Source organism: Spodoptera frugiperda, chromosome 23 (genome assembly GCF_023101765.2).
Source record: "Spodoptera frugiperda isolate SF20-4 chromosome 23, AGI-APGP_CSIRO_Sfru_2.0, whole genome shotgun sequence".
NCBI classification, from domain to species: Eukaryota; Metazoa; Arthropoda; class Insecta; order Lepidoptera; family Noctuidae; genus Spodoptera; species Spodoptera frugiperda.
Window position 1 is genome coordinate 12,709,777 of NC_064234.1, and position 20,926 is coordinate 12,730,702.

Genomic DNA, 20,926 nt, shown 5'->3' on the forward strand with positions numbered 1-20,926 from the left:
CTGATGCTGACAACATTGTTTATTTGAATTATTTAAATACAAATAAATCATTTTTGCTTGAACCTAACTTCGATAAAAGCCTTTAACACTAGCTCGCCCGTGCTGCTCAGGGTCACTATGAAATCTATGCGGCCCTTCTCGAAGGGAAACACGTAGGGGAAATTTTCTGTCGCCGGCGGCTCCGTGATGTTCATTACAGCGTGATAGCCCTGTGGACACAGAACAGAAAATATGTATATTATCTAAATGTAGGAAAGAAGGAGATTGACACGGATAACATAATAATGTAGTGACGGCAACACTTACAGCAGGCAAGGGACATGCCAAGCCCGCGATCTTCAAAGCGCCGCCAATGAAGGGCTCCTTATTGATGAGGTCGCAGAACTTCATTTGGCCGCCCACGAATGAGGGCCGGTACTCATTGTGCAAGTACTGGTTGATTTTAACATCGACCTGCAAGCAATACTATGCTTAGAATAATAGATTTTTAATTAAAAGAGTTTTTTTTTTAATTTACAAGCGAATTTATAAAATATTTAATAAAAGCGGGAATTGCATAGAAAAAAATATTTTTACCGTAATATTGTTAGTCCAGGTTTGCTTGTTAATGCCCATCAAGTTGATGTAGTAGGCAGACTTCCTGCTGTACCGCCGAATGTTTAATGTCAGATTGGATACGTATTTGGGGTTCGAGAATGTCACATTCGACCTTTCAGGAATCACTTGCATGCTCTGAAAATAAACGCATTATTAAATAACTACACAAATGTCCTCCGCGTGCTGCTATCAAACAGATCGGTTCCCTTACCGCATCCACATGTTGGAAGACATGGAGTAACTAGGATCAACTACAATCTTAGTTACTTTTGAAACCGAATTCCCTGACAGTGGTATCTTGTTGACGACCGCATTACATAGAATTGGTATCTGCTGCCTCCTACACCTAATTTTATTATTTATATTATTTCAATTCAAAAATCAATGATTTCAATATATGTACTTACTGTAATTATTTTAATATTTAGGATAAAACACGAAAATAATATCAGAACATGAAGAGGAAACATATTGCTCGACATATTGTTCGACCAAAGAAATCTGTGCAATCTGTAGTGTCGACCATCGACAGGTAGTAATTACACATAATATATCGATATGATTTGTATTTAATAACAGTTTAAAAGTATTTAACATAATGATTAATTACGCGATAAGATTTTGCGTATCGATAAATGTTAAATTAACTATAATCTAGGATAGATCGGATAGGATAAATCGGATCAGTAGTTCTGGAGATTAGCGCGTTCAAACTCTTCAGCTACCTATATATATATATTAGTATAGAAGATAATACAGGCGTAGAAAGGTTGGACACTGGACAGTTACCCGCTAGGCACCACCTAGACTTTTTTTTTGAGGGGGGAAAATCATCCAATGTCTTCTCCCTCCTTGGGTGAGGCGGGAGGGAGTGTCAGACTCTTACTGACTAAAAACCACCCCGTTCCTTCTCCTGCCTTGAGCCGGAGCCCCGGTAACCTTTTACGTTGTCCGCAGCTCCGGATCGGGCATCAGCCCTGCTGGGCCCTATCTGTGGTGGTCTGGCTCTTTGAGGCGCGCGCGGAACGCGACGCGCCGTACGCACTGGTCTGGTTCTGTCCGGGCGGCGAGCTACCCTTGCTCGTCGTCCGCAGACCCGCACTTACGGTGGCCGGAGATCGTCACGCGATCCCCGACGCCCGGAGTGTCTTCTGCGGCGGCTGGGGCGTGAGGAGGATCGTTCCCTCACGCGCTCCGCCTCCTCCTTAGCTAGCATGACTGCTTCGCAGAAGGAGGAGACGGCGTCCCATTCCCCCTCGCTCCGCACCATGGCCTGAACCAAGGCCGGACGCGAGAGGTCGCCGCCGCCGATCACATCCCTAAGGACACGGCGGTGCTCAGCCCATGCAGGGCACACTGCTACTGTATGCTCCACCGTGTCCTCCGGGTGGTCCTCGCAATGACGACACCCGGGCGTTTCCTCCCGCCGAATCCGAAACAGGTACCTACCGAAACTTCCGTGTCCGGTAAGCACCTGCGTCATGCGGTAGTTGAGGACGCCGTGACGCCTCTCTAGCCACTCCTCAAAGAGGGGACTTACCGCTACAATAACAGCGAGCCCAGCCCTCGGTTGCGACAGTCGTTGCTTCCATTCCGCCATGAGATCGCGCCGGAGCTCATCCTGCCACGCACTAATCTGACGCGGCAGTGGGGTTTCGCCCCGGCTATGCGCCTCCGCACGTAAGTTGTATACGTGCGCGAGCACTTTCGCCTCCAGGTCCCACGGCAGGCACCACCTAGCCTGGGACACAAATCTGCTATTTTAACAAAATTCGTCATTCACAGATTCATTTTTAAATAGGTATTTTGTTCAATAGTTTCAAAAGTGCCGTATATTGGGCTTGTTGAAATAAATTACTTTGTAAAATTCAGATTTAACAACAGGAAATGAGATAAATATAATTATTTACTACTACAAATTGGCTGTTTGTCTCTAAATGTCGTTGGTAAACACTTGTTGGTGGAACAAATTATGGTAACAGCGTCCTTATCCTGGTTATAGTTAATTTAACATTTATCGATACCCAAAATCTAATCGCGTATTTAATCATTTCATTTAAAAAAAAGTTAAATACTTTTAAAGTGTTATACAAATCATATCGATATATTATATGTAATTACTACGTGTCGATGGTCGACACTACAGATTGCACAGATTTCTTTGGTCGAACAATATGTCGAGCAATATGTTTCCTCTTCATGTTCTGATATTATTTTCGTGTTTTATCCTAAATATTAAAATAATTACAGTAAGTACATATATTGAAATCATTGATTTTTGAATTGAAATAATATAAATAATAAAATTAGGTGTAGGAGGCAGCAGATACCAATTCTATGTAATGCGGTCGTCAACAAGATACCACTGTCAGGGAATTCGGTTTCAAAAGTAACTAAGATTGTAGTTGATCCTAGTTACTCCATGTCTTGCAACATGTGGATGCGGTAAGGGAACCAATCTGTTTGATAGCAGCACGCGGAGGACATTTGTGTAGTTATTTAATAATGCGTTTCTTTTCAGAGCAGCATGCAAGTGATTCCTGAGAGGTCGAATGTGACATTCTCGAACCCCAAATACGTAGCCAATCTGACATTAAACATTCGGCGGTACAGCAGGAAGTCTGCCTACTACATCAACTTGATGGGCATTAACAAGCAAACCTGGACTAACAATATTACGGTAACAATATATTTTGTATTATTTTTTTAATACAATTTCTGCGTATGTATATTGGTCATTTTCGAAATTCGCTTGTAAATTAGTATTTAGTTCTTAACAGTGTATTGTTTACAGGTTGATATTAAAATCAACCAGTACTTGCACAATGAATACCGGCCCTCATTCGTGGGCTTCCAATACAAGTACTGCGACCTCATCAATAAGGAACCCTTCGTTGGCGGCGCTTTGAAGAACTCGGGCTTGATATGTCCCTTGCCTGTTGTAAGTCTTGCCTTCACAACCTTATTATGTTATGCGTGTCAATCTCCTTCTTTCCTACATTTAGATATTTTCTGTTCTTTGTCCATAGGGCTATCACTCTGTAATGAACATCACGGCGCCGACTGAAAACTTCCCCAGCGTGTTTCCCTTTGAGAAGGGCCGCTTAGATTTCATAGTGACCCTGACCAGCACGAGCGAGCCAGTGTTAAAGGCTTTTATCGAAGCTAAATTCAAACAAAAATAATTTATTTGTATTTAAAGACTTCAAATGAACAATGTCGTCAGCGTCAGAATAAAGTTGAATAAATCTGAGTTCTAATTCATCGCAGTGTTATTATACGGCGATGAAAAACATCGATTGTTGCAATCACAGTAAAATGCATGCATGTACGTGACGTCTTTTATGTGACTCTTCAAAGAGGGGACTTACCACTGCTATAATAGCAAGTCACGGCGGGAAGAGGTAGTTTTCATTCGATAAAATGACGCTACGAGATACGTTTCCAGTAGACAAAATTAATCTACGAACTACGAACAACTTGCTGCAGATAGATACGGTTGTAGTGATTTAAGATTTAAGGCTCGACATGTAGAGTTAAAAACTAGGGTCTACATGACTACGGCGCTATTTAAAAACGCTGTAATAGTCCAGTCAATTTAGGAATTCACCTCAGAATTCGAGATACCCAGCTGTAATTTTGTATATACTTGTATTTTGACCCCCTAAAACTTGTCTCAAAACCTACATATGGTAGGGTGGAAGCAACCCTTAAGATTCAGGGTCAAAGGGCCCAAAAATCGTTTTTTTTTTGCGGTTTTTTCGAAATATCTCATTTCCTATGGGTTTTTGGTAATTGTATTCAATAGCAATATTGTAGCATACAAAATTCTCTACAACTTTTGTCTAAACTTTTTTTTTATACGGTGAATCGTTTTCGAGATAGAGGGCGGAAAGCGCGCGGTCACTGCATCTCTTCAAAAATTTTTTTTTTCGTCTAACCTATCCATGCTGGTTGTCTATGTATAGGACATAAAAAAATACGTCATGGTTCCTAAAACCATTTTTCGTCAAAATCAGTCGTTTGAAAGATAGACGCTTCCAAAGTGGAAAAATGAGGTCTATCGAATGTGTCCTGCCCCCTAATTTTTAAAATAAGTTAGTAAGAAAACTAAAAAAGATATATGCTGTAGATTTTAATGGAAACTTTCAACGAAAATTGGTTTGAACGAGATATCATAATTAGTTTTTAAGAATTGATACATTTTTAATAAAAACACACCTAATTTTCCACTTTCTCAATTCTTTTAATCAATTCTTAAAAACTAATTATGATATCTCGTTCAAACCAATTTTCATTGAAAGTTTCCATTAAAATCTACAGCATATATTTTTTTTAGTTTTCTTACTAACTTATTTTAAAAGTTAGGGGGCAGGACACATTCGATAGACCTCATTTTTCCACTTTGGAAGCGTCTATCTTTCAAACGACTGATTTTGACGAAAAATGGTTTTAGGAACCATGACGTATTTTTTTATGTCCTATCCATAGACAACCATCACGGATAGGTGAGACGAAAAAAAATTTTTTTGAAGAGATGCAGTGACCGCGCGCTCTCCGCCCTCTATCTCGAAAACAGTTCACCGTATAAAAAAAAAGTTTAGACAAAAGTTGTAGAGAATTTTGTATGGCACAATATTGCTATTGAATACAACTACCAAAAACCCATAGGAAATGAGATATTACGAAAAAACCGCAAAAAATCGATTTTTGGGCCCTTTGACCCTGAATTTTAAGGGTTGCTTACACCCTACCATATGTAGGTTGTGAGACAAGTTTTAGGGGGTCAATATACAAGTATATACAAAATTACAGCTGGGTATCTCGCATTCCGAGATTCTTATCTAATTTAACCTTATTTGACTGGACTATAAAGAACATGTGCAGTAAGCGGTACTTAACTACTACGTTTATGGATTGTGCGGCCATGTTGTTTACTGCGTTTATGGATTGTGCGGCCATGTTCTTTACTGCGTTTATGAATTTGGCGGCCATGTTTTTTAGTGCGTTTATAAATTGCGCGGGCACGTTATTTACTGCGTTTATAAATTACGCGGCAGATGAGATCTGGATACTTTTTAATAGTGCGACCTATATGGTCTCGTCTTGGCAACATGTTACCTACAAGAAAATGTTTGGTGTTTCCTTCTCACGCAAGCTAAACAAACAACAACAAAAAACTGTTTGAGAAAATCAATAAAATACCTACTGGCTGAATAAAGTCTACGTGATTGAAGCAGTAAACACATGTTTTAACAAAACTACACTTGTCAAATTTTGTTAGAAAAATCCAGAACCATACAGCGTTCTGACATGCTTCTTTTTAATATTTTTATTTAATTAAAATTTCTCGAAATTCACAAATGATTATTGAAAAAAAGTATAACAAAATATTTTTCACATAAGGTGAGTAGGTATCTACTTATATATTATACTGGATAACTTGATATTATTGTGAAAAAATCCTAGTAGTGTTTATCGCCAGATATAACGCAGAAAAGCCCTAAAAGAAAATCCTTGAGTTTTCTTCGTCAAGGAAATAGTAGCAATCTTCCTGGAGGTTCGATTATGGCCGTGTAACAGATGTGTTTGTTGCAGATTAGGCATGTCTTTGGTACGAATATTACTCAGAAGAATTTGTAATCCTACGGTGAGAGGCTCTTGTTCTTTGCTTACATTATTTACAGGCACTGGCCGAAGTGACGAGGGATGTGTTATTTATAGGTATTCATCACTAGCTTCCGCCCGCGACTCCGTCCGCGCGGATTTCGGTCTCGCGTGGAAGTTTTATTTCTCCATTTTGAGTAACTCTGACAATAACATCTTATAAATATCTATTGATTGGACCCAAATACGGCGAGACCCATAATAATTAAGGAGATCCCTCTATTGAGCTACTGCTGTTGAGCAGAATAAAACTGAAAAATAAAGATTTTTTTTCTTCGTATTTTTCCAGGATAAAAAGTAACCTATTTTATGCCCAGGATAATAAGATATAATTACTTATACCAAGTTTCATCGAAATCGAACCGTAACAGTAACACCCCCTGCTATTTATTCTTTCAATATTTTCAATGTACAGAATTGACCCTTCTACAGATTTATTCTAATATGAATGAATGAATGAATGTGTTATAAACGTAAGAGTAGACAAATATAATCAGAAAGCTCCGAACTGCTAAGCTATCGGGAGTTATACGTGTTCAACCATAAGAGATAGACATTTGCTGTCGTGGAATATTTTTTAAACAATTTTAAGGAGAACATTTCCGTCATACAATATTTCTGTGTAGCTTTAACCACACGCGATGGAAGCTTAAAAAAACAATTTTAACAAAAAAAACCGACTTCAAAAAATCAATATTCCAAAACAAATTAATATGCACTAAAAAGTAAAAGAAATAATTGCGTATTTTACAACTTAATAGATCTCCTAACTTTACTAACTCATCACACACATTATAATGTAAGTAACATACAGTAAGGTACAATTATTGTTATTTCTGGAGTCGGTGTCAGCCAACTAAGATAGGTTTGTTATATTTACCTATTATCACAACAAAACATTACAGTTTTACACCAGTTGTAAGTAGGTACTTACCCACCACTGCGCCCGTGCCGTGCTAGTTGTTGGCGTTTCCTAGGCTGACACCGACTCCAAAAATAACATTTTATTTCTTGATTTTTAGTGAATAACTTATTTGAGTATGGGTCGACCTATTAAACGCGCTGCTCATATGAGACAGTGCCGTTTAAATGAATAATATTAATATCTATCCATATTGACGCATAATTACATTATTTTCAAATGTAATTAACCTGATACCCTTACTTATGATCTGCTGAGCCGACAGCTAACAGTAACCTGTTCATAAGCTACATACATAGTCAGTTGTCAAACACACAAACAGATTAGATACCCACATACATAGGTATACAGTCATGTAACTCAGACAGCACATCAAGCTTTTTTTTTGATGTGGGAAAATCATCCATTGACTTCTCTCGTCTTGGGCGAGGCGAGAGGGAGTGTCAGACTCTTACTGACTAAAAACCACCCCGTTCCTATTCTTGCTTTTCGAACCAGAGCCCCGGTAAACCCGTTAGGTAGTCCGCAGCTCTGGATCAGGCATCAGCCCTACTGGGCCCCATCTGTGGTAGTCTGATGGCTCTTTGAGGCGCGTGCGGAACACGACGCGCCGCACGCACGGATCTGGATCTGGTCGAGCGGCGAGCAACCCCTACTCGCCGTCCGCAGACCCGCACTTACGGTGGCCGGAGATCGTCGCGCGATCCCCGACGCCCGGAGAGTCTCTCGCGACGGCTGGGGCGTGAGGTTCGTTCCCTCAGGTGCCCCGCCTCCTCCTTAGCTAGCATGACTCCTTCGCAGAAGGAGGAGACGGCATCCCAGTCCCCCTCGCTCCGCACCATGGCTTGTATCAGTGCCGGACGCGAGAGGGCGCCGTCGCCGACCACATCCCTGAGGACACGGCGGTGCTCAGCCCACGCAGGGCAGACCGCAAGCGTAATATGTTCCACCGTGTCCACCGGGCGGTCTTCGCAATGATGACACCCGGGCGTTTCCTCCCGCCGAATCAGAAACAGGAACCTACCGAAACTCCCATGTCCGGTAGGCGATAGGTGAGGACGCCGTGGCGCCTCTCTAGCTATTCCTCAAAGAGGGGACTTACCGCTGCAATGACAGCGAGCCAACCCTCGGTTGCGACAGTCGCTGCTACCATTCCGCCATGAGATCGCGCCGGAGCTCATCCCGCCACGCACTAATCTGGCGCGGCAGTGGAGTTTCGCCCCGGCGACGCGCGTCGGCGCGCAAACTAAAGACGCGCGCGAGCACCTTCGCCCCAAATCCCACGGCGGGAGTCTGGCAAGGAGGTTAGCCGCCTCTCCGGAGATCGTGCGATATCCGCGGATCGCTCGAATGGCCATGACCCTCTGGGACGTGAGCAGCGCCCGAGCTGGCCGCCGCATCAAGTTCGGCGCCCACACAGGGGCTCCGTAGAGGGCCATGGACCGCACGATCCCCGCGTACAACCTCCGGCAGGAGGCATTTGGCCCCCCGAGGTTGGACAGGAGCCGCTTAAGCGCAGCCCCCGTCCGTTCCAACTTAGGAGCCAAACGTCGGAAATGCTCCACGAAGTTCCATCGACTGTCGAGAACGAGTCCTAGGTACTTCATCGTCGTCTCGACGCCGATGGTAACCCCTCCTGCCGTTATTTGGGACCCATCCGGAGGTGGCGCGTTCCCGCGGCCATGAAAGCACATGGCCTCGGACTTGTGGAGCGCCACCTCGAGTCCCAATTGCCGGATCCTTGCAACGACTCCTTGCCCATCAAGCTACCTATCATTCTATACCAGTTATGCTACTATCTGTCCTGAATTTTATGGCTACTGAGAAAGATAAGCTAGTATGCATCACTTCAACGTAAAAGCAGAGCTCATTCTGCTCATTTTTAAGGAGTTCCCTGGATTATCTTCCACATTTATGGTCAGACTTTAAAAACAATTATATGGAACCACACTGCCATCGTACTCTTTCAAACACAAACTGATTAGGTTCCTACATACACATGTAAATCAGACAGCACATCAAGCTACCCATCATTCTATACCTATATGCTACTATCTGTCCTGAATTTTATGGTTACTCAGAAAGATAAGCTAATATACATCACTTAAACTCAAACGCAGAGCACATTCTGTTCATTTTTGAGGAGTTCCTTGGATTATCATCCACATTTATGGGACCACACTGACATCGTACTCTTTCAAACACAAAAAGAATTTCTCAAATCGGTCTATAACTGCCGGAGATATCGATTAACATACATTAAAAAAAGTTTTTGTTAGTTATCTCCAAAAGTGCTGAATCAATTTTGGTAAAATTTAAATGGGACAACGTTTGATGTAAGACCTACTAAATACAAAAAGAATAATCAAAATCGGTTTATAAACGACACAGCTATCCGCGAATAGACATAATATAAAAAATGTTTGTATTGATATTTGTTTTTGAATTATCTCAAAAAGTGCTGAACCAATTTCGATAAAATTTTAATGGAACAACGTCTGATGTAAAACCTACGAAATACAATAATAATCATCCAAATCAGTTCATAAACGACACAGTTATTCGCAAACAGAAATAGTAAATGTTTGTGTCGATATTTGTTTTTGTTGATTATCTCCAAAATGACTCAATCAATTTTGATAAAATTTTAATGGGACCACCTCTGGTATAAGACATACCAAATACAAAAAGAATCATCAAAATCGGTTCATAAACGACAAAGTTATCCGCGAACAAACATAAAAAAAGCATATATACGGTCGAATTGAGAACCTCCTCCTTTTTGTATGGAATGGAGTAAGTTCTCCTGTTTTTCCAACATTTCCCTTCACTGCTCGGCTCCTATTGATCGTAGCGTGATGAAAAGTATCCTATTTTATGCCCAGGATAATAAGGTATAATTATTTATACTAAGTTTCATCGAAATCGAACCGTTAGTTTTCACGTGATGCCTGATACAGACAGACAGACAGACAAAAATTTTTTTAATCACATATTTGGGTTTGGTATCGATCCAGTAACACCCCTATTGTGTGCTATTTATTTTTTCAATATTTTCAATGTACAGAATTGACTCTTCTACAGATTTACTATATGAATAGATATAAACTAACCGTAAAACGGGGTGAATAGAATTCAAAAGGTGAATCGACACAAGAATGGGGTAAATAGATGTTAGAACATTTTCCCAACATTTATTCACCCCTCTTCTGTATCTACTCACGCCGTTTTACGGTATATACAGGGTGTCCCTGAAATCGACGTCCAACGGGCACTAGATAATCAGCAAGGTTCCAACTGTTATCAGAAAAATATAAAAAGAAATCTAAGTCCTACAATTTTTAACTTACAGTGACTTATGTGTTATCCACGAAAAAGTACACCCTGTGCCAGTCTTTTGACTCTTGTTGCTACAAATCTTTATTTTTTCGTCTGCAGTCTTCCTTACATTATCTTGAATAGTGCTCCAGTAATATGGAATCATAAATTCTTAGCCAACTGCTTTAGATTGGAAAACATTGTTAGTTTTAGAGGAACCAAATACTCTGAATAAAATTTTCACCTTACTTTAAGTGACTGTACTGAATAAATTATGTATGGCGCTAGTAGTGGCAAATTTCACCAAAGTTGGCGCATTTAATAAGGATTATAAAATGGTATAGCACTTTGCAAATTATTTCTTAAATTCGACACAAAAAAAGATTTTTCAACGAAACTCCGTTTCGAAGTATTTATTTGAACTTACTAATATTTCTTCTAGTGTACTCAAATCATACGTTACAACCTCGTATGCACTAGACAACACTTTGCACGCTATTTGCTATCATCATGTTGAAAATCAGCGAGGATCTCTTGTCAAACAACATTGTTTGTCTACTCATGATTTCGCTTGCAGCTTTCGCCGGCAATATTACTAGACTTACTAGAGGAACTGATGTTGTGTATCATGTTTCACTAAATAATATTGAATGATTGCAATATGATGTTCAAAGTGCATCAAACACATTATCAAATGTGTAGTAAAATCAAAAGGAACGGACGCGGCAGATTCATGTATACAGCATATCGATGCGGTAGTGGTATGGTGTACATGAGCCCTTACGCACAATTACTCGTCAAATCCCCATAAAAAAAAAAGAAATGGGTGAATCCTCCGATTAAGTTACGTGTTCATGCCTTGTGATCAAATACGAGATGAAGCATCAAATATTCGGTAGTTTGTCGAGAAAGAGTTATTTGCACTGTTACAAGGAATTGCAGGTAAGGCAAAAAATAATTTAAAAAATAAATAATCAACACTGCGCAAAAAAGCCAGTGCTCAGCTAAAATGCCGAAGCCCGAGTACGATGGCTCGAGATGCACAACACCAGTTCGTCTAGCGATAATATTGCCGGCGAAAGCTGCAAGCGAAATCATGAGTAGACAGACAAAGTTGTTTGACAAGAGATCCTCGCTGATTTTCAACATGATGATAGCAAATAGCGTGCAAAGTGTTGTCTAGTGCATACGAGGTTGTAACGTATGTTTTGAGTACACTAGAAGAAATATTAGTAAGTTCAAATAAATTCATCGAAACGGAGTTTCGTTGAAAAATCTTTTTTTGTGTCGAATTTAAGAAATAATTTGCAAAGTGCTATACCATTTTATAATCCTTATTAAATGCGCCAACTTTGGTGAAATTTGCCACTACTAGCGCCATACATAATTTATTCAGTACAGTCACTTAAAGTAAGGTGAAAATTTTATTCAGAGTATTTGGTTCCTCTAAAACTAACAATGTTTTCCAATCTAAAGCAGTTGGCTAAGAATTTATGATTCCATATTACTGGAGCACTATTCAAGATAATGTAAGGAAGACTGCAGACGAAAAAATAAAGATTTGTAGCAACAAGAGTCAAAAGACTGGCACAGGGTGTACTTTTTCGTGGATAACACATAAGTCACTGTAATTTAAAAACTGTAGGACTTAGAATTTTTTTTATATTTTGCTGATAACAGTTGGAACCTTGCTGATCATCTGGTGCCTGTTGGACGTCGACTTCAGGGACACCCTGTATATACTGACGTTGTTCGTATATATTGTACTGTTTCGAGTTATTGCATTACCATGATGTCAATACGCCGTAATTGATATCGTTAAAGAATTTGTAATTATGAGGTTACAGAGGCCCAATTTCCCTCCTCCGCAGTGGCTGGCAACGCGCTTGTAACTCCTCTATCCAGACTCTTCCGTTGAACATACCCTTAATAAGTACGATATAATATTAAATGAATAACGACATTAGTTTATATTGTTGTAGCAATGTCTGATACAAATGAAATTGAACTTGTCATCAAACGCCGAGTCGTTCCTCTGCGGGGCGAACGCCAACTTCCTGGAGGCGCAGTACCGGGACTGGTCCAAGAGTAAAGGATCAGTAGACACAGTAAGTCAGATTTTATCACAGTCATTCAAATATATGAGATACTAGCAAACCCGGCCAACTCCGTTTTGCCACCAGATGGCTTCGCTACTTTTGTGTCAGAGATGGTGTTGTGAAAAATGATGTTCCCTGTTTTCCTGCTTTTCTCTTAATTTTTTTTAGAGAAAAGCAGGCTTGCTATAAACCTCACGGAGCCCGAGACCTGTCCAACGAATGCAAAACCGTGGAAATCGGTTGATACGTTCTGGAGTTATAGCGTCAGGAAAGAAAACCAGACTTATTTTTATATTAGACAAATCTTACAGCCATTGCGGCTTTACTATATGCCTCATTAACATAAATAATTAGGTAATTTGCTACAGAACACTCATAATGATGAACTCTTGTATGAGTGATAAAAAGATATACCTATGTTGATAAATTACCTAAATCAACATACCTACCTGCTTATACTTAAAGAGAAAATGAAGGCACAAGTTGTTATAAGTATTCTATATTCTTAAGTAGACTTTTCGTTCGTCTACATGTTATTCTGATGACACGAACCGGCACTCGCTATTTAATCATCTTTTGCAGTCTTGGGATGGATTCTACGACAGCCTCTGTGGTCAGGCTTTAAAAATAGAAGAAATGCAAGATGACTTTAGCCCTAAAACTGTCAGTAAGTAAATAATTTACGGTCTTTGGCTTATTTAATTTTTTGGAATTAGTTTGTTGAATTTCTGTCAAAATGATAATCGATATTCAATACGAGTTATGTTCGATTTATTATTATTTTCGACTGTACGATAATATAGCGAATGTAGCGCTATTTAATAATTTAATTCATTTACAGAGTCAAAACCATGTTCTAACAAAGACGATGATTTTCGAACCAAAATTAAGCTCAACTTGGCAGTAGCTAGCGTAATCAGAGGTTATCAGGTAAGGATATACTCTTAAACCTTTGGGCCTTAGGCTGTTATTCCAACACAAATGTATACAGCTCCACAGTACTTGATATACAATTAGCAAATTAAAGTAGGTATAGAAGTTTTATGGTGTCTTGAGTTTTTTATTAAACTAGCTACTTCCGCACAGTTTCACCCGCTCTGCTCGGCTCCTATTGGTCTATAGCCTCCTATAGCCTTCCTCGATAAATGCACTATCCAACACAAATAGAATTAATCAATTCGGACCAGTAGTTCCAGAGATTAGCGCGTTCAAACAAACAAACAAACAAACAATCAAACAAACAAACTCTTCAGCTTTATAATATTATATTAATATAGAAGTATAGATTAAGCAGGGCAAAGGCAAGGGCTCACACGACCACACTTGCTCAAGGCGAATTGGCGATTACAATGATATTTCCAGGTTTTCTCACAATAAATATTTTCCTTCGCCTTATGTTAGTACTGTTTTAAAAATAAAAAAGCAATAGTTACAATGGTACTTGCCAGATTTTGAATTCGAACCCTCTTAGTCGGGAAGCGGGGGCGCCATAACATTCGGGCCACAACAACATTAGTAGGTACATACCTAATATGTCATGTTGTTCCCATAGGCTCGTGGTCATCTTTTGGCGAAAGTAGACCCTCTGGGCTTGTCGTTGCCTGCCGGATTTCTGGCCAGCGCCAAAAACCTGTCGCCTGACCTCAAAGGACTACAATGTTGCTTGGTGGCTCGAGAGATGATGTCTGAGCTGGGTAAGTAAACAATCGACGAGACTACGTACACAGCTACTGGGTTCTGTTAGTCACGTGGAAACTGAAAGCTTGATTAATAATTAGTGTATTTAAACCGTAGGTAATTATTTTTTAGGTGAGAAACACATGGACATGGTTTTTGAACTACCTTCTAGAACTTATATTGGTGGCGACGAAACCCAATTGACGCTCAGGTGAAACATCACTACAATAATTATTGTATAAATAGTACCTTATGTCTCTTTCCAAAAACTCCACGATCAAATTTTATCAGACGGCCAGTTAACTATTACGATTAAAAGTTTGTAATAAGTACGATTTTACTCTCTTTCTGATCTTTGTGGAATAATTTTATCTATATTTTTATAATAACTAACTAACTTTAACTTTTTTTGAGGGGGGAAAATCATCAATGATTTCTCTCGCGTTGGGAGTGTCATTCTCTTACTAACTATAAACCACCCTGTCCCTACTCCTGCTTTTCGAGCCCTAGCCCCGGTAACCCGCTAGGCAGTTCATAGCTCCGGGTCGGTATCAGCCCTACTGGGCCCCATCTGTGATAATGACTCTTTGAGGAGCGCGCGGAACGCGACGAGCCGCATGCACGGGTCTGGTTCTGGTCGGGTGGCGAGCCACCCTTACTCGCCGTCCGCAGATCGGCACTTACGGTGGCCGGAGATCGTCACGCGATCCCCGACGCCCGAAGTGCCTCTCGCGAGGACTGCGCCGTGAGGAAGTTCGATTCGATCTGAACCAATTCCGGACGCGAGAAGTCGCCGTCGCCAACCACATCCCTGAGGACACGACGGTGCACAGCCCATGCAGGCACCTTATGCTTTACCGTGTCCTCCGGGCGGTCCTCGCAGTAATGACACCCGGGCGCTCCTCGCACCCTATCAGAAACAGGAACCATAGGAACCAACCGAAGCTCCCATGTCCGGTAAGCACCTGTGTCAGGCGGTAGGTGAGGACGCCGTGACGCCTTTCAAGCCACTCCTCAAGGAGGGGACTTATTGCTGCCATACCAGCGAGCCAGTCTTATTGTTACTTTACTTATATTTTGAAAAGTATTAAGTCGTAGTACCTGGTAATTATTACATTTGTAGGGAGATAATCCACCGGCTGGAGACAGTATACTGCCAGTCTATCGGCATAGAGTATATGCATATGTATGACGTGGATGCAGTGCAGTGGCTCAGGGAGAAGATGGAGAAGCCGGGGGCCATGGTGATACCTGATGTTCAGAAGAAAGACATCATGCGCCGGCTCACGAAAGCCGTGTTGTTAGTTTGTATATTTATTATTTTTATTTACTTTTCAACAATCAAACCAACTATCCGATAATCACCATTTTGTAAAAACATTCACTTATCTAATGGTTACTTTGCCGTTCTCCTGAACAAAAACACTAGTCGCTGTTCAAAATGGTTTCCATAGGTACACACTTTCCTTTGGGTAAAAAAGGAAAACCGTTTAATATATTGTCGACTTAAATATACATTAATTGTAAATATTCCAGCCTAGAAAAGTATTTCGCAGCTAAATGGCCCTCGGAGAAAAGATTTGGTTTGGAGGGCGGCGAGAGCATGATCCTGATGTTGGAGGAGATCGTGGACACCAGCACCAAGCTCGGGGTGGAGTCCATCGTCATGGCCATGCAGCATCGAGGTGGGCCCACACACTACCATCCGGAGTGTTACATTATTGATATAGATACATGTATTATAACAATGATTTCGACGCAGGTCGCCTAAACATGCTGGTCAATGTGTGTCGCAAACAGTTGGCTGACGTCTTTGCTCAGTTTAAACCCCTTGAGCCTAAAGAAAGTGTAAGTATTCCACGTTCAAAAGATTCGGACAAACGTCATGAAATTAATATTATTTTAATGACTCTTGTAAGCCTAGTAAGAAATTTACTTATTTCTTACTACTTAGAAATTTACTTAATCGATTTAGTTATAAAACGAATATATTTCAATAAAGGTTTGTTGTTGACAATTGGTTTTGACACAGAGTACCGTAATCCAGATTGTTATGTGCAGGTTTCCGGCGATGTCAAGTACCATTTGGGTACAAACATACAACGGTTCATCAGACGAACCAACAGGTACATCAAGGTGGCAATGAGCGCCAACCCATCTCACTTGGAGGTGGTCTCCCCCGTGGTGTTAGGCAAAGCCAAGGCTGAACAGTTTTTCAAGGGTGATGGTAACGGTGACAAGGTAATATTATTACAGTCGAAATGTTGAATTATCGAATGGTCCTAAATTTGAACCTGCCTCAGAATTTAGGTGCTTACCTCTGCAAACTCTGAGATCTTTCTATCAATATTCAACCAGTATTTTTTTATTGATGTTTTTGTGGTCTGTCTTGGATTTTTCGGCCGAAACCTTTGAATATCTCTGAAACTAGCCTTTTAGACCTGTTGGAAATTACTTGTTTTAGCATTTTCCGAGAGGAATACATCCAATTACAAATCATCCTGTATAATGAGATTTTCTAGGGACCTTGAAATAACTTCGAAATACCAAAAGGTTCGAATTATCGAAGGGTTGAATTATCGAGAGTCGACTCAGTCGGCTGTATTTGAATCTCGATTTACGATTAGTACTTATCTTGCTCTATCACATTTCACATAAAATATCGCCTAGAATCAGAACATCAATTTTATTATAGGTTATGGCTATAGTGATGCACGGCGACGCAGCAATATGTGGGCAGGGTGTGGTGTTCGAGACCGTCGGGCTGAGCGCGCTGCCTAACTTCACAACACACGGGAACGTCCACATTATCTGCAACAATCAGATCGGGTACACCACCGAACCTCGTTTCCATAGAAGCTCGCCGTACTGCTCGGGTATAGTTCATCTGTTCCTGTCCTTTATACAACATGCGTACGAAATAAGCATCACTAACCACCCGCTGCTGTACAAAGAGTGGGATATTGTGGAGTTGATCAACAGCTACACTCACAGCACCGATGATATTCATCTAAAGTCATCTATTTTTGAAAGCAATAAATAACCTACGATCACCGAAAGTGTATTTTTGATAATGTTTACTGATATTTGAATCAAGTGTATGTTGACTTGACTCAAAATGTGATATTTGAATAAACGGCTCAATGACAGTAATTGTCACTCGCAGATATTGCCAAATGTATCGACGCGCCCGTCCTGCACGTGAACGGAGACGACCCGGAGGCGGTGGCGTACGTGGGCCGGATAGCCATCGCGTTCCGCTGCAAGTTCAAGAAGGACGTGGTCATCGACCTGGTGTGCTACCGCCGCTACGGCCACAGCGAGGAGGACGAGCCCATGTACACGCAACCCTTCATGTACAAGAAAATCAAAACCATGAGGACGAGTACGTCTCTTCTTTTTTTAATGCAGAGATAAGAACAATAAGCCAACTAAATTTTTGTATACAAATCTGATTTTATTACAGTTGACCTAATGTACGCCGATCATCTGAAAGCGACTGGAGTTGCGACGGACGCTGATATAAAGAGATGGGAAAAGGAGTATACAGACACGCTCAACACTCACTTTGAAATGTCAAAGAAAATAACCAAACTCTGCATCATGGATTGGGTCGATACTCCTTGGACGGGCTTCTTCGAAACCGTCGACCCTAACGTGGTACCTTCTTGTAATGTTCCTACAACCTTTATATTCGGGTTAGTTAATACACAAGTAATACCACTTTTGTTTCAGATTAAAGACACAGGAATAAGTCAGCAAACGATCACGACCATTACGAATCATTTTGTCAAACCGCCGGAGCCATGGGCCTTCACAATACATCCTGGTGTCACTAAAATACTGAAAAATCGAGAAACTTTGGTATTTGATTTATTTAATAAGAAAAACTTCTAATACGCAATAAACACTAACCATAGTTTGTAGGTGTATATGTAGTAAACTAGCTTAAGTAGGTACAACAAAGGTTTTGTTTCGCGCAGATTGCCAGCGGTATCGCAGACTGGGCGATAGGCGAGGCGCTAGCATACGGCTCGCTACTACGCGATAAAGTGCACATTCGCTTCACAGGGGAGGATGTGGAGCGAGGCACCATGGCACACAGGTACCTACTGTTGTCATAGTTGTGCGGTGCATGATGCGTTGTAACTAGGTTTCGGACATAATGCCAGTCGACGCGAAAAAATAAGATTTGGAGTGCATTATCACTTATCTATAGTCGGCTTAATGTAAGAGGCCAATGGCACCATCAGTCCATTTGCACCGATAAATCAGAGCACCGAACGCGCTCTCGTTCCGTTTTCGTTCAACATAAAGGAAACTCGTACTAAGGGTACAGATTATAGCAGTACACAGACTGACAAAATTAAATGTCAGTGTTGACCTCTTAGATTGGGTTGACTATAACAAAAGTAGCCATGTGTTATTTTAAGTGATGGTGAGGTATTTGTCGGCAGGCACCATGTGTACCACCACCAGAATGTGGATGGCGCTGTGTACCGCGTGCTCGACTTCCTGTACCCCGACCAGGCAGTTTACTCGCTGCACAACAGTTCGCTATCTGAGTATGGTAAATAAAACTTCTTAACTTACATAACTACTTACCTATTAAAATTACCTCTTCTGCCAAGCTTTGAGTCGATTATTCATGTACAGGTATCCTGGGTTACGAGTGTGGCTATTCATATTCAAGCCCGTACGTTCTGTCCATCTGGGAGGCTCAGTTCGGAGACTTCGCGGACACGGCGCAGCCAATCATAGACACATTCATTGCAAACGGAGAGAGCAAGTGGGTGTGCCAGTCCGGGCTGGTGATGCATCTACCACATGGTATCGACGGTGGTGTAAGTACCTTTCTTTCGAATCTCATACTTAGTTTATCTTTGATAAATAGATTAATTTGGTGACCATTTTAAAATATCGATAATGGCAGGGTCCCGAGCACTCTTCTGGGCGTATCGAGAGATATCTACAGCAATGTGATGATGACGAGGATTATATACCCAACCTTGACGACAAAAACATGGAGCGTAAGTACCTATCTACATACCTAATTGTCTTATACTAACTCATATGAAAGTAAACGCTGAAACATCATCAACTTTTTCTTTTAGTGAAGCAGTTGCGAGCATGCAACTGGATCGTGGCTAACCCGACGACCCCAGCAAATTATTTCCACATGATCCGGCGACAATTTGCGTTGCCGTTCCGCAAGCCAATAGTCACGTTCTCGCCAAAAGTCGGTCTCAAACATCCTTACTTTCGGTCACCGTTGAAGGACTTTTACCCTGGAACTAAATTTAAGAGGTATAATTTCAGTTGTTAACATATTAGGTACACATATACACCCTGAATACTGAATACACGTTTATTCTTTATATGTAATTTTGTAAAATAATAATCAGATATCTCTTAACATGAACATAAGCCGCTGATACAAGCACGTGAGTTTGTGTATATCAAAAGTTACTAATGTTATCTAAAATTTATTTTGTACAGTACATTCGTATTCATGATGCCCTTTATTCGACAGAGTAATCCCAGAAGACGGACCAGCTAGCAAAAAACCTGAATGCGTTAAGAAACTGATTTTCTGTACCGGTAATGTCGCCATTAAGATAAGCGATGAACGGAAAGCAAAGAATCTAGAAGATAAAATCGCAATATGCCGCGTTGAACAGTTATTCCCATTCCCTTATGACTTAGTCCTAAAGGAATTCTGCAAATATGAGAAGGCAAAAAAATGTTGGTGCCAAGAGGAACACAAGAACCAAGGCGCTTGGCTCTTCTGTAAAGTTCGCATGGAGAACCTCTTCGAACAGAAAGTGGAGTAAGTAGATAAAGCCGTGGCAGGAGGTCGTAGTATAACTCTGCTCGATCCGGCCCATTCATGCCGAACCGTAGCTCTCTCACATGGAGTACCAATTGTCATTTATAGGGATTGCCCATCATGCTCTGGGTAAACTGCTGTATAGCAGCTTTGTAGTGTGTAGTAGACCAAACTAGTAGAGGCGCTGCCTAACTTCGAATAAATTAACCGATAATAACCGTTTTCCTCGCAGATGTATTGCCAGGCCATCTAGTCCAGCTTCGGCAACTGGTATCAAATGGTTGCACATGAAAGAAATAAAAGAACTTAAAGCAAAAATGGTAGAACTTAAATGATGTTGTTCATACTACTGTAATTGGGTATTGAAATTCGGTTAATAAACATTATTTATACATTAGTGTGATGTGTTTTAATTTGTAATTGATTTCAACGCGGGTGCAGCAACGTAATTACAAGTATTTGCCAAATAACTTATGAACTTACACCATATACAAATTATACGGATCTTACCCTACGTATTACCGAAAATACCCTCCGTATTACCGAAAATACCCTCCGTATTACCGAAAATACCCTCCATATTATCGAAAATACTCTCCGTATTTCGAATAAATGGTATAGTTTAAGGGCCGATAGGAAATAAACTTTCGCTACCGGTAACAAAAAAAAATTCACTTCGATCCTAAGGGGACAAGAATACACCATAATTAGTGGCAGAGTGGACACATACCTAAATTATCGGGGGGCCAGGGGCCTGGCAGTTGACAATTGAAACAGACTTTCGCACCTCTATGGATTTTATCAAATGATTTTGAC

General features: G+C 40.8%; 3 protein-coding genes across 4 annotated transcripts; 2 read left to right on the plus strand and 1 right to left on the minus strand.

Annotated features, from left to right (window-relative positions):
- On the minus strand, positions 1-729 carry LOC118266788 (uncharacterized). The gene is made up of 3 exons (XM_035580338.2): positions 577-729; positions 307-453; positions 1-209 (listed from the first exon to the last, which is right to left on the minus strand). The coding sequence occupies exons 1-3, from the start codon at positions 727-729 to the stop codon at positions 48-50; spliced, it is 462 nt and encodes a 153-aa protein (XP_035436231.2). The 3' UTR covers positions 1-47.
- Positions 730-2,534: 1,805 nt separating this feature from the next.
- Positions 2,535-3,798, plus strand: LOC118267180 (uncharacterized). The gene is made up of 4 exons (XM_050702951.1): positions 2,535-2,543; positions 3,119-3,277; positions 3,392-3,538; positions 3,627-3,798. The coding sequence occupies exons 1-4, from the start codon at positions 2,535-2,537 to the stop codon at positions 3,780-3,782; spliced, it is 471 nt and encodes a 156-aa protein (XP_050558908.1). The 3' UTR covers positions 3,783-3,798.
- Positions 3,799-5,834: 2,036 nt separating this feature from the next.
- On the plus strand, positions 5,835-20,508 carry LOC118267177 (2-oxoglutarate dehydrogenase complex component E1). 2 transcript variants are annotated; one of them, XM_035580995.2, is made up of 22 exons: positions 5,835-6,003; positions 6,196-6,247; positions 12,487-12,612; positions 13,186-13,270; positions 13,445-13,533; positions 14,156-14,297; positions 14,398-14,491; positions 15,404-15,580; positions 15,817-15,965; positions 16,043-16,128; positions 16,342-16,521; positions 16,976-17,156; positions 17,447-17,665; positions 17,747-17,940; positions 18,016-18,144; positions 18,264-18,385; positions 18,738-18,850; positions 18,937-19,124; positions 19,214-19,310; positions 19,395-19,587; positions 19,814-20,110; positions 20,343-20,508. In XM_035580995.2, exons 2-22 carry the CDS (start codon positions 6,203-6,205, stop codon positions 20,443-20,445), a joined length of 3,009 nt encoding a protein of 1,002 aa, XP_035436888.1. In that variant the 5' UTR covers positions 5,835-6,003; positions 6,196-6,202; the 3' UTR covers positions 20,446-20,508. The 2 variants fall into 2 exon arrangements, with proteins under 2 accessions (XP_035436888.1, XP_035436890.1); XM_035580997.2 differs by having other exon boundaries at positions 14,413-14,491.
- The last annotated feature ends 418 nt before the right edge of the window (positions 20,509-20,926 follow it).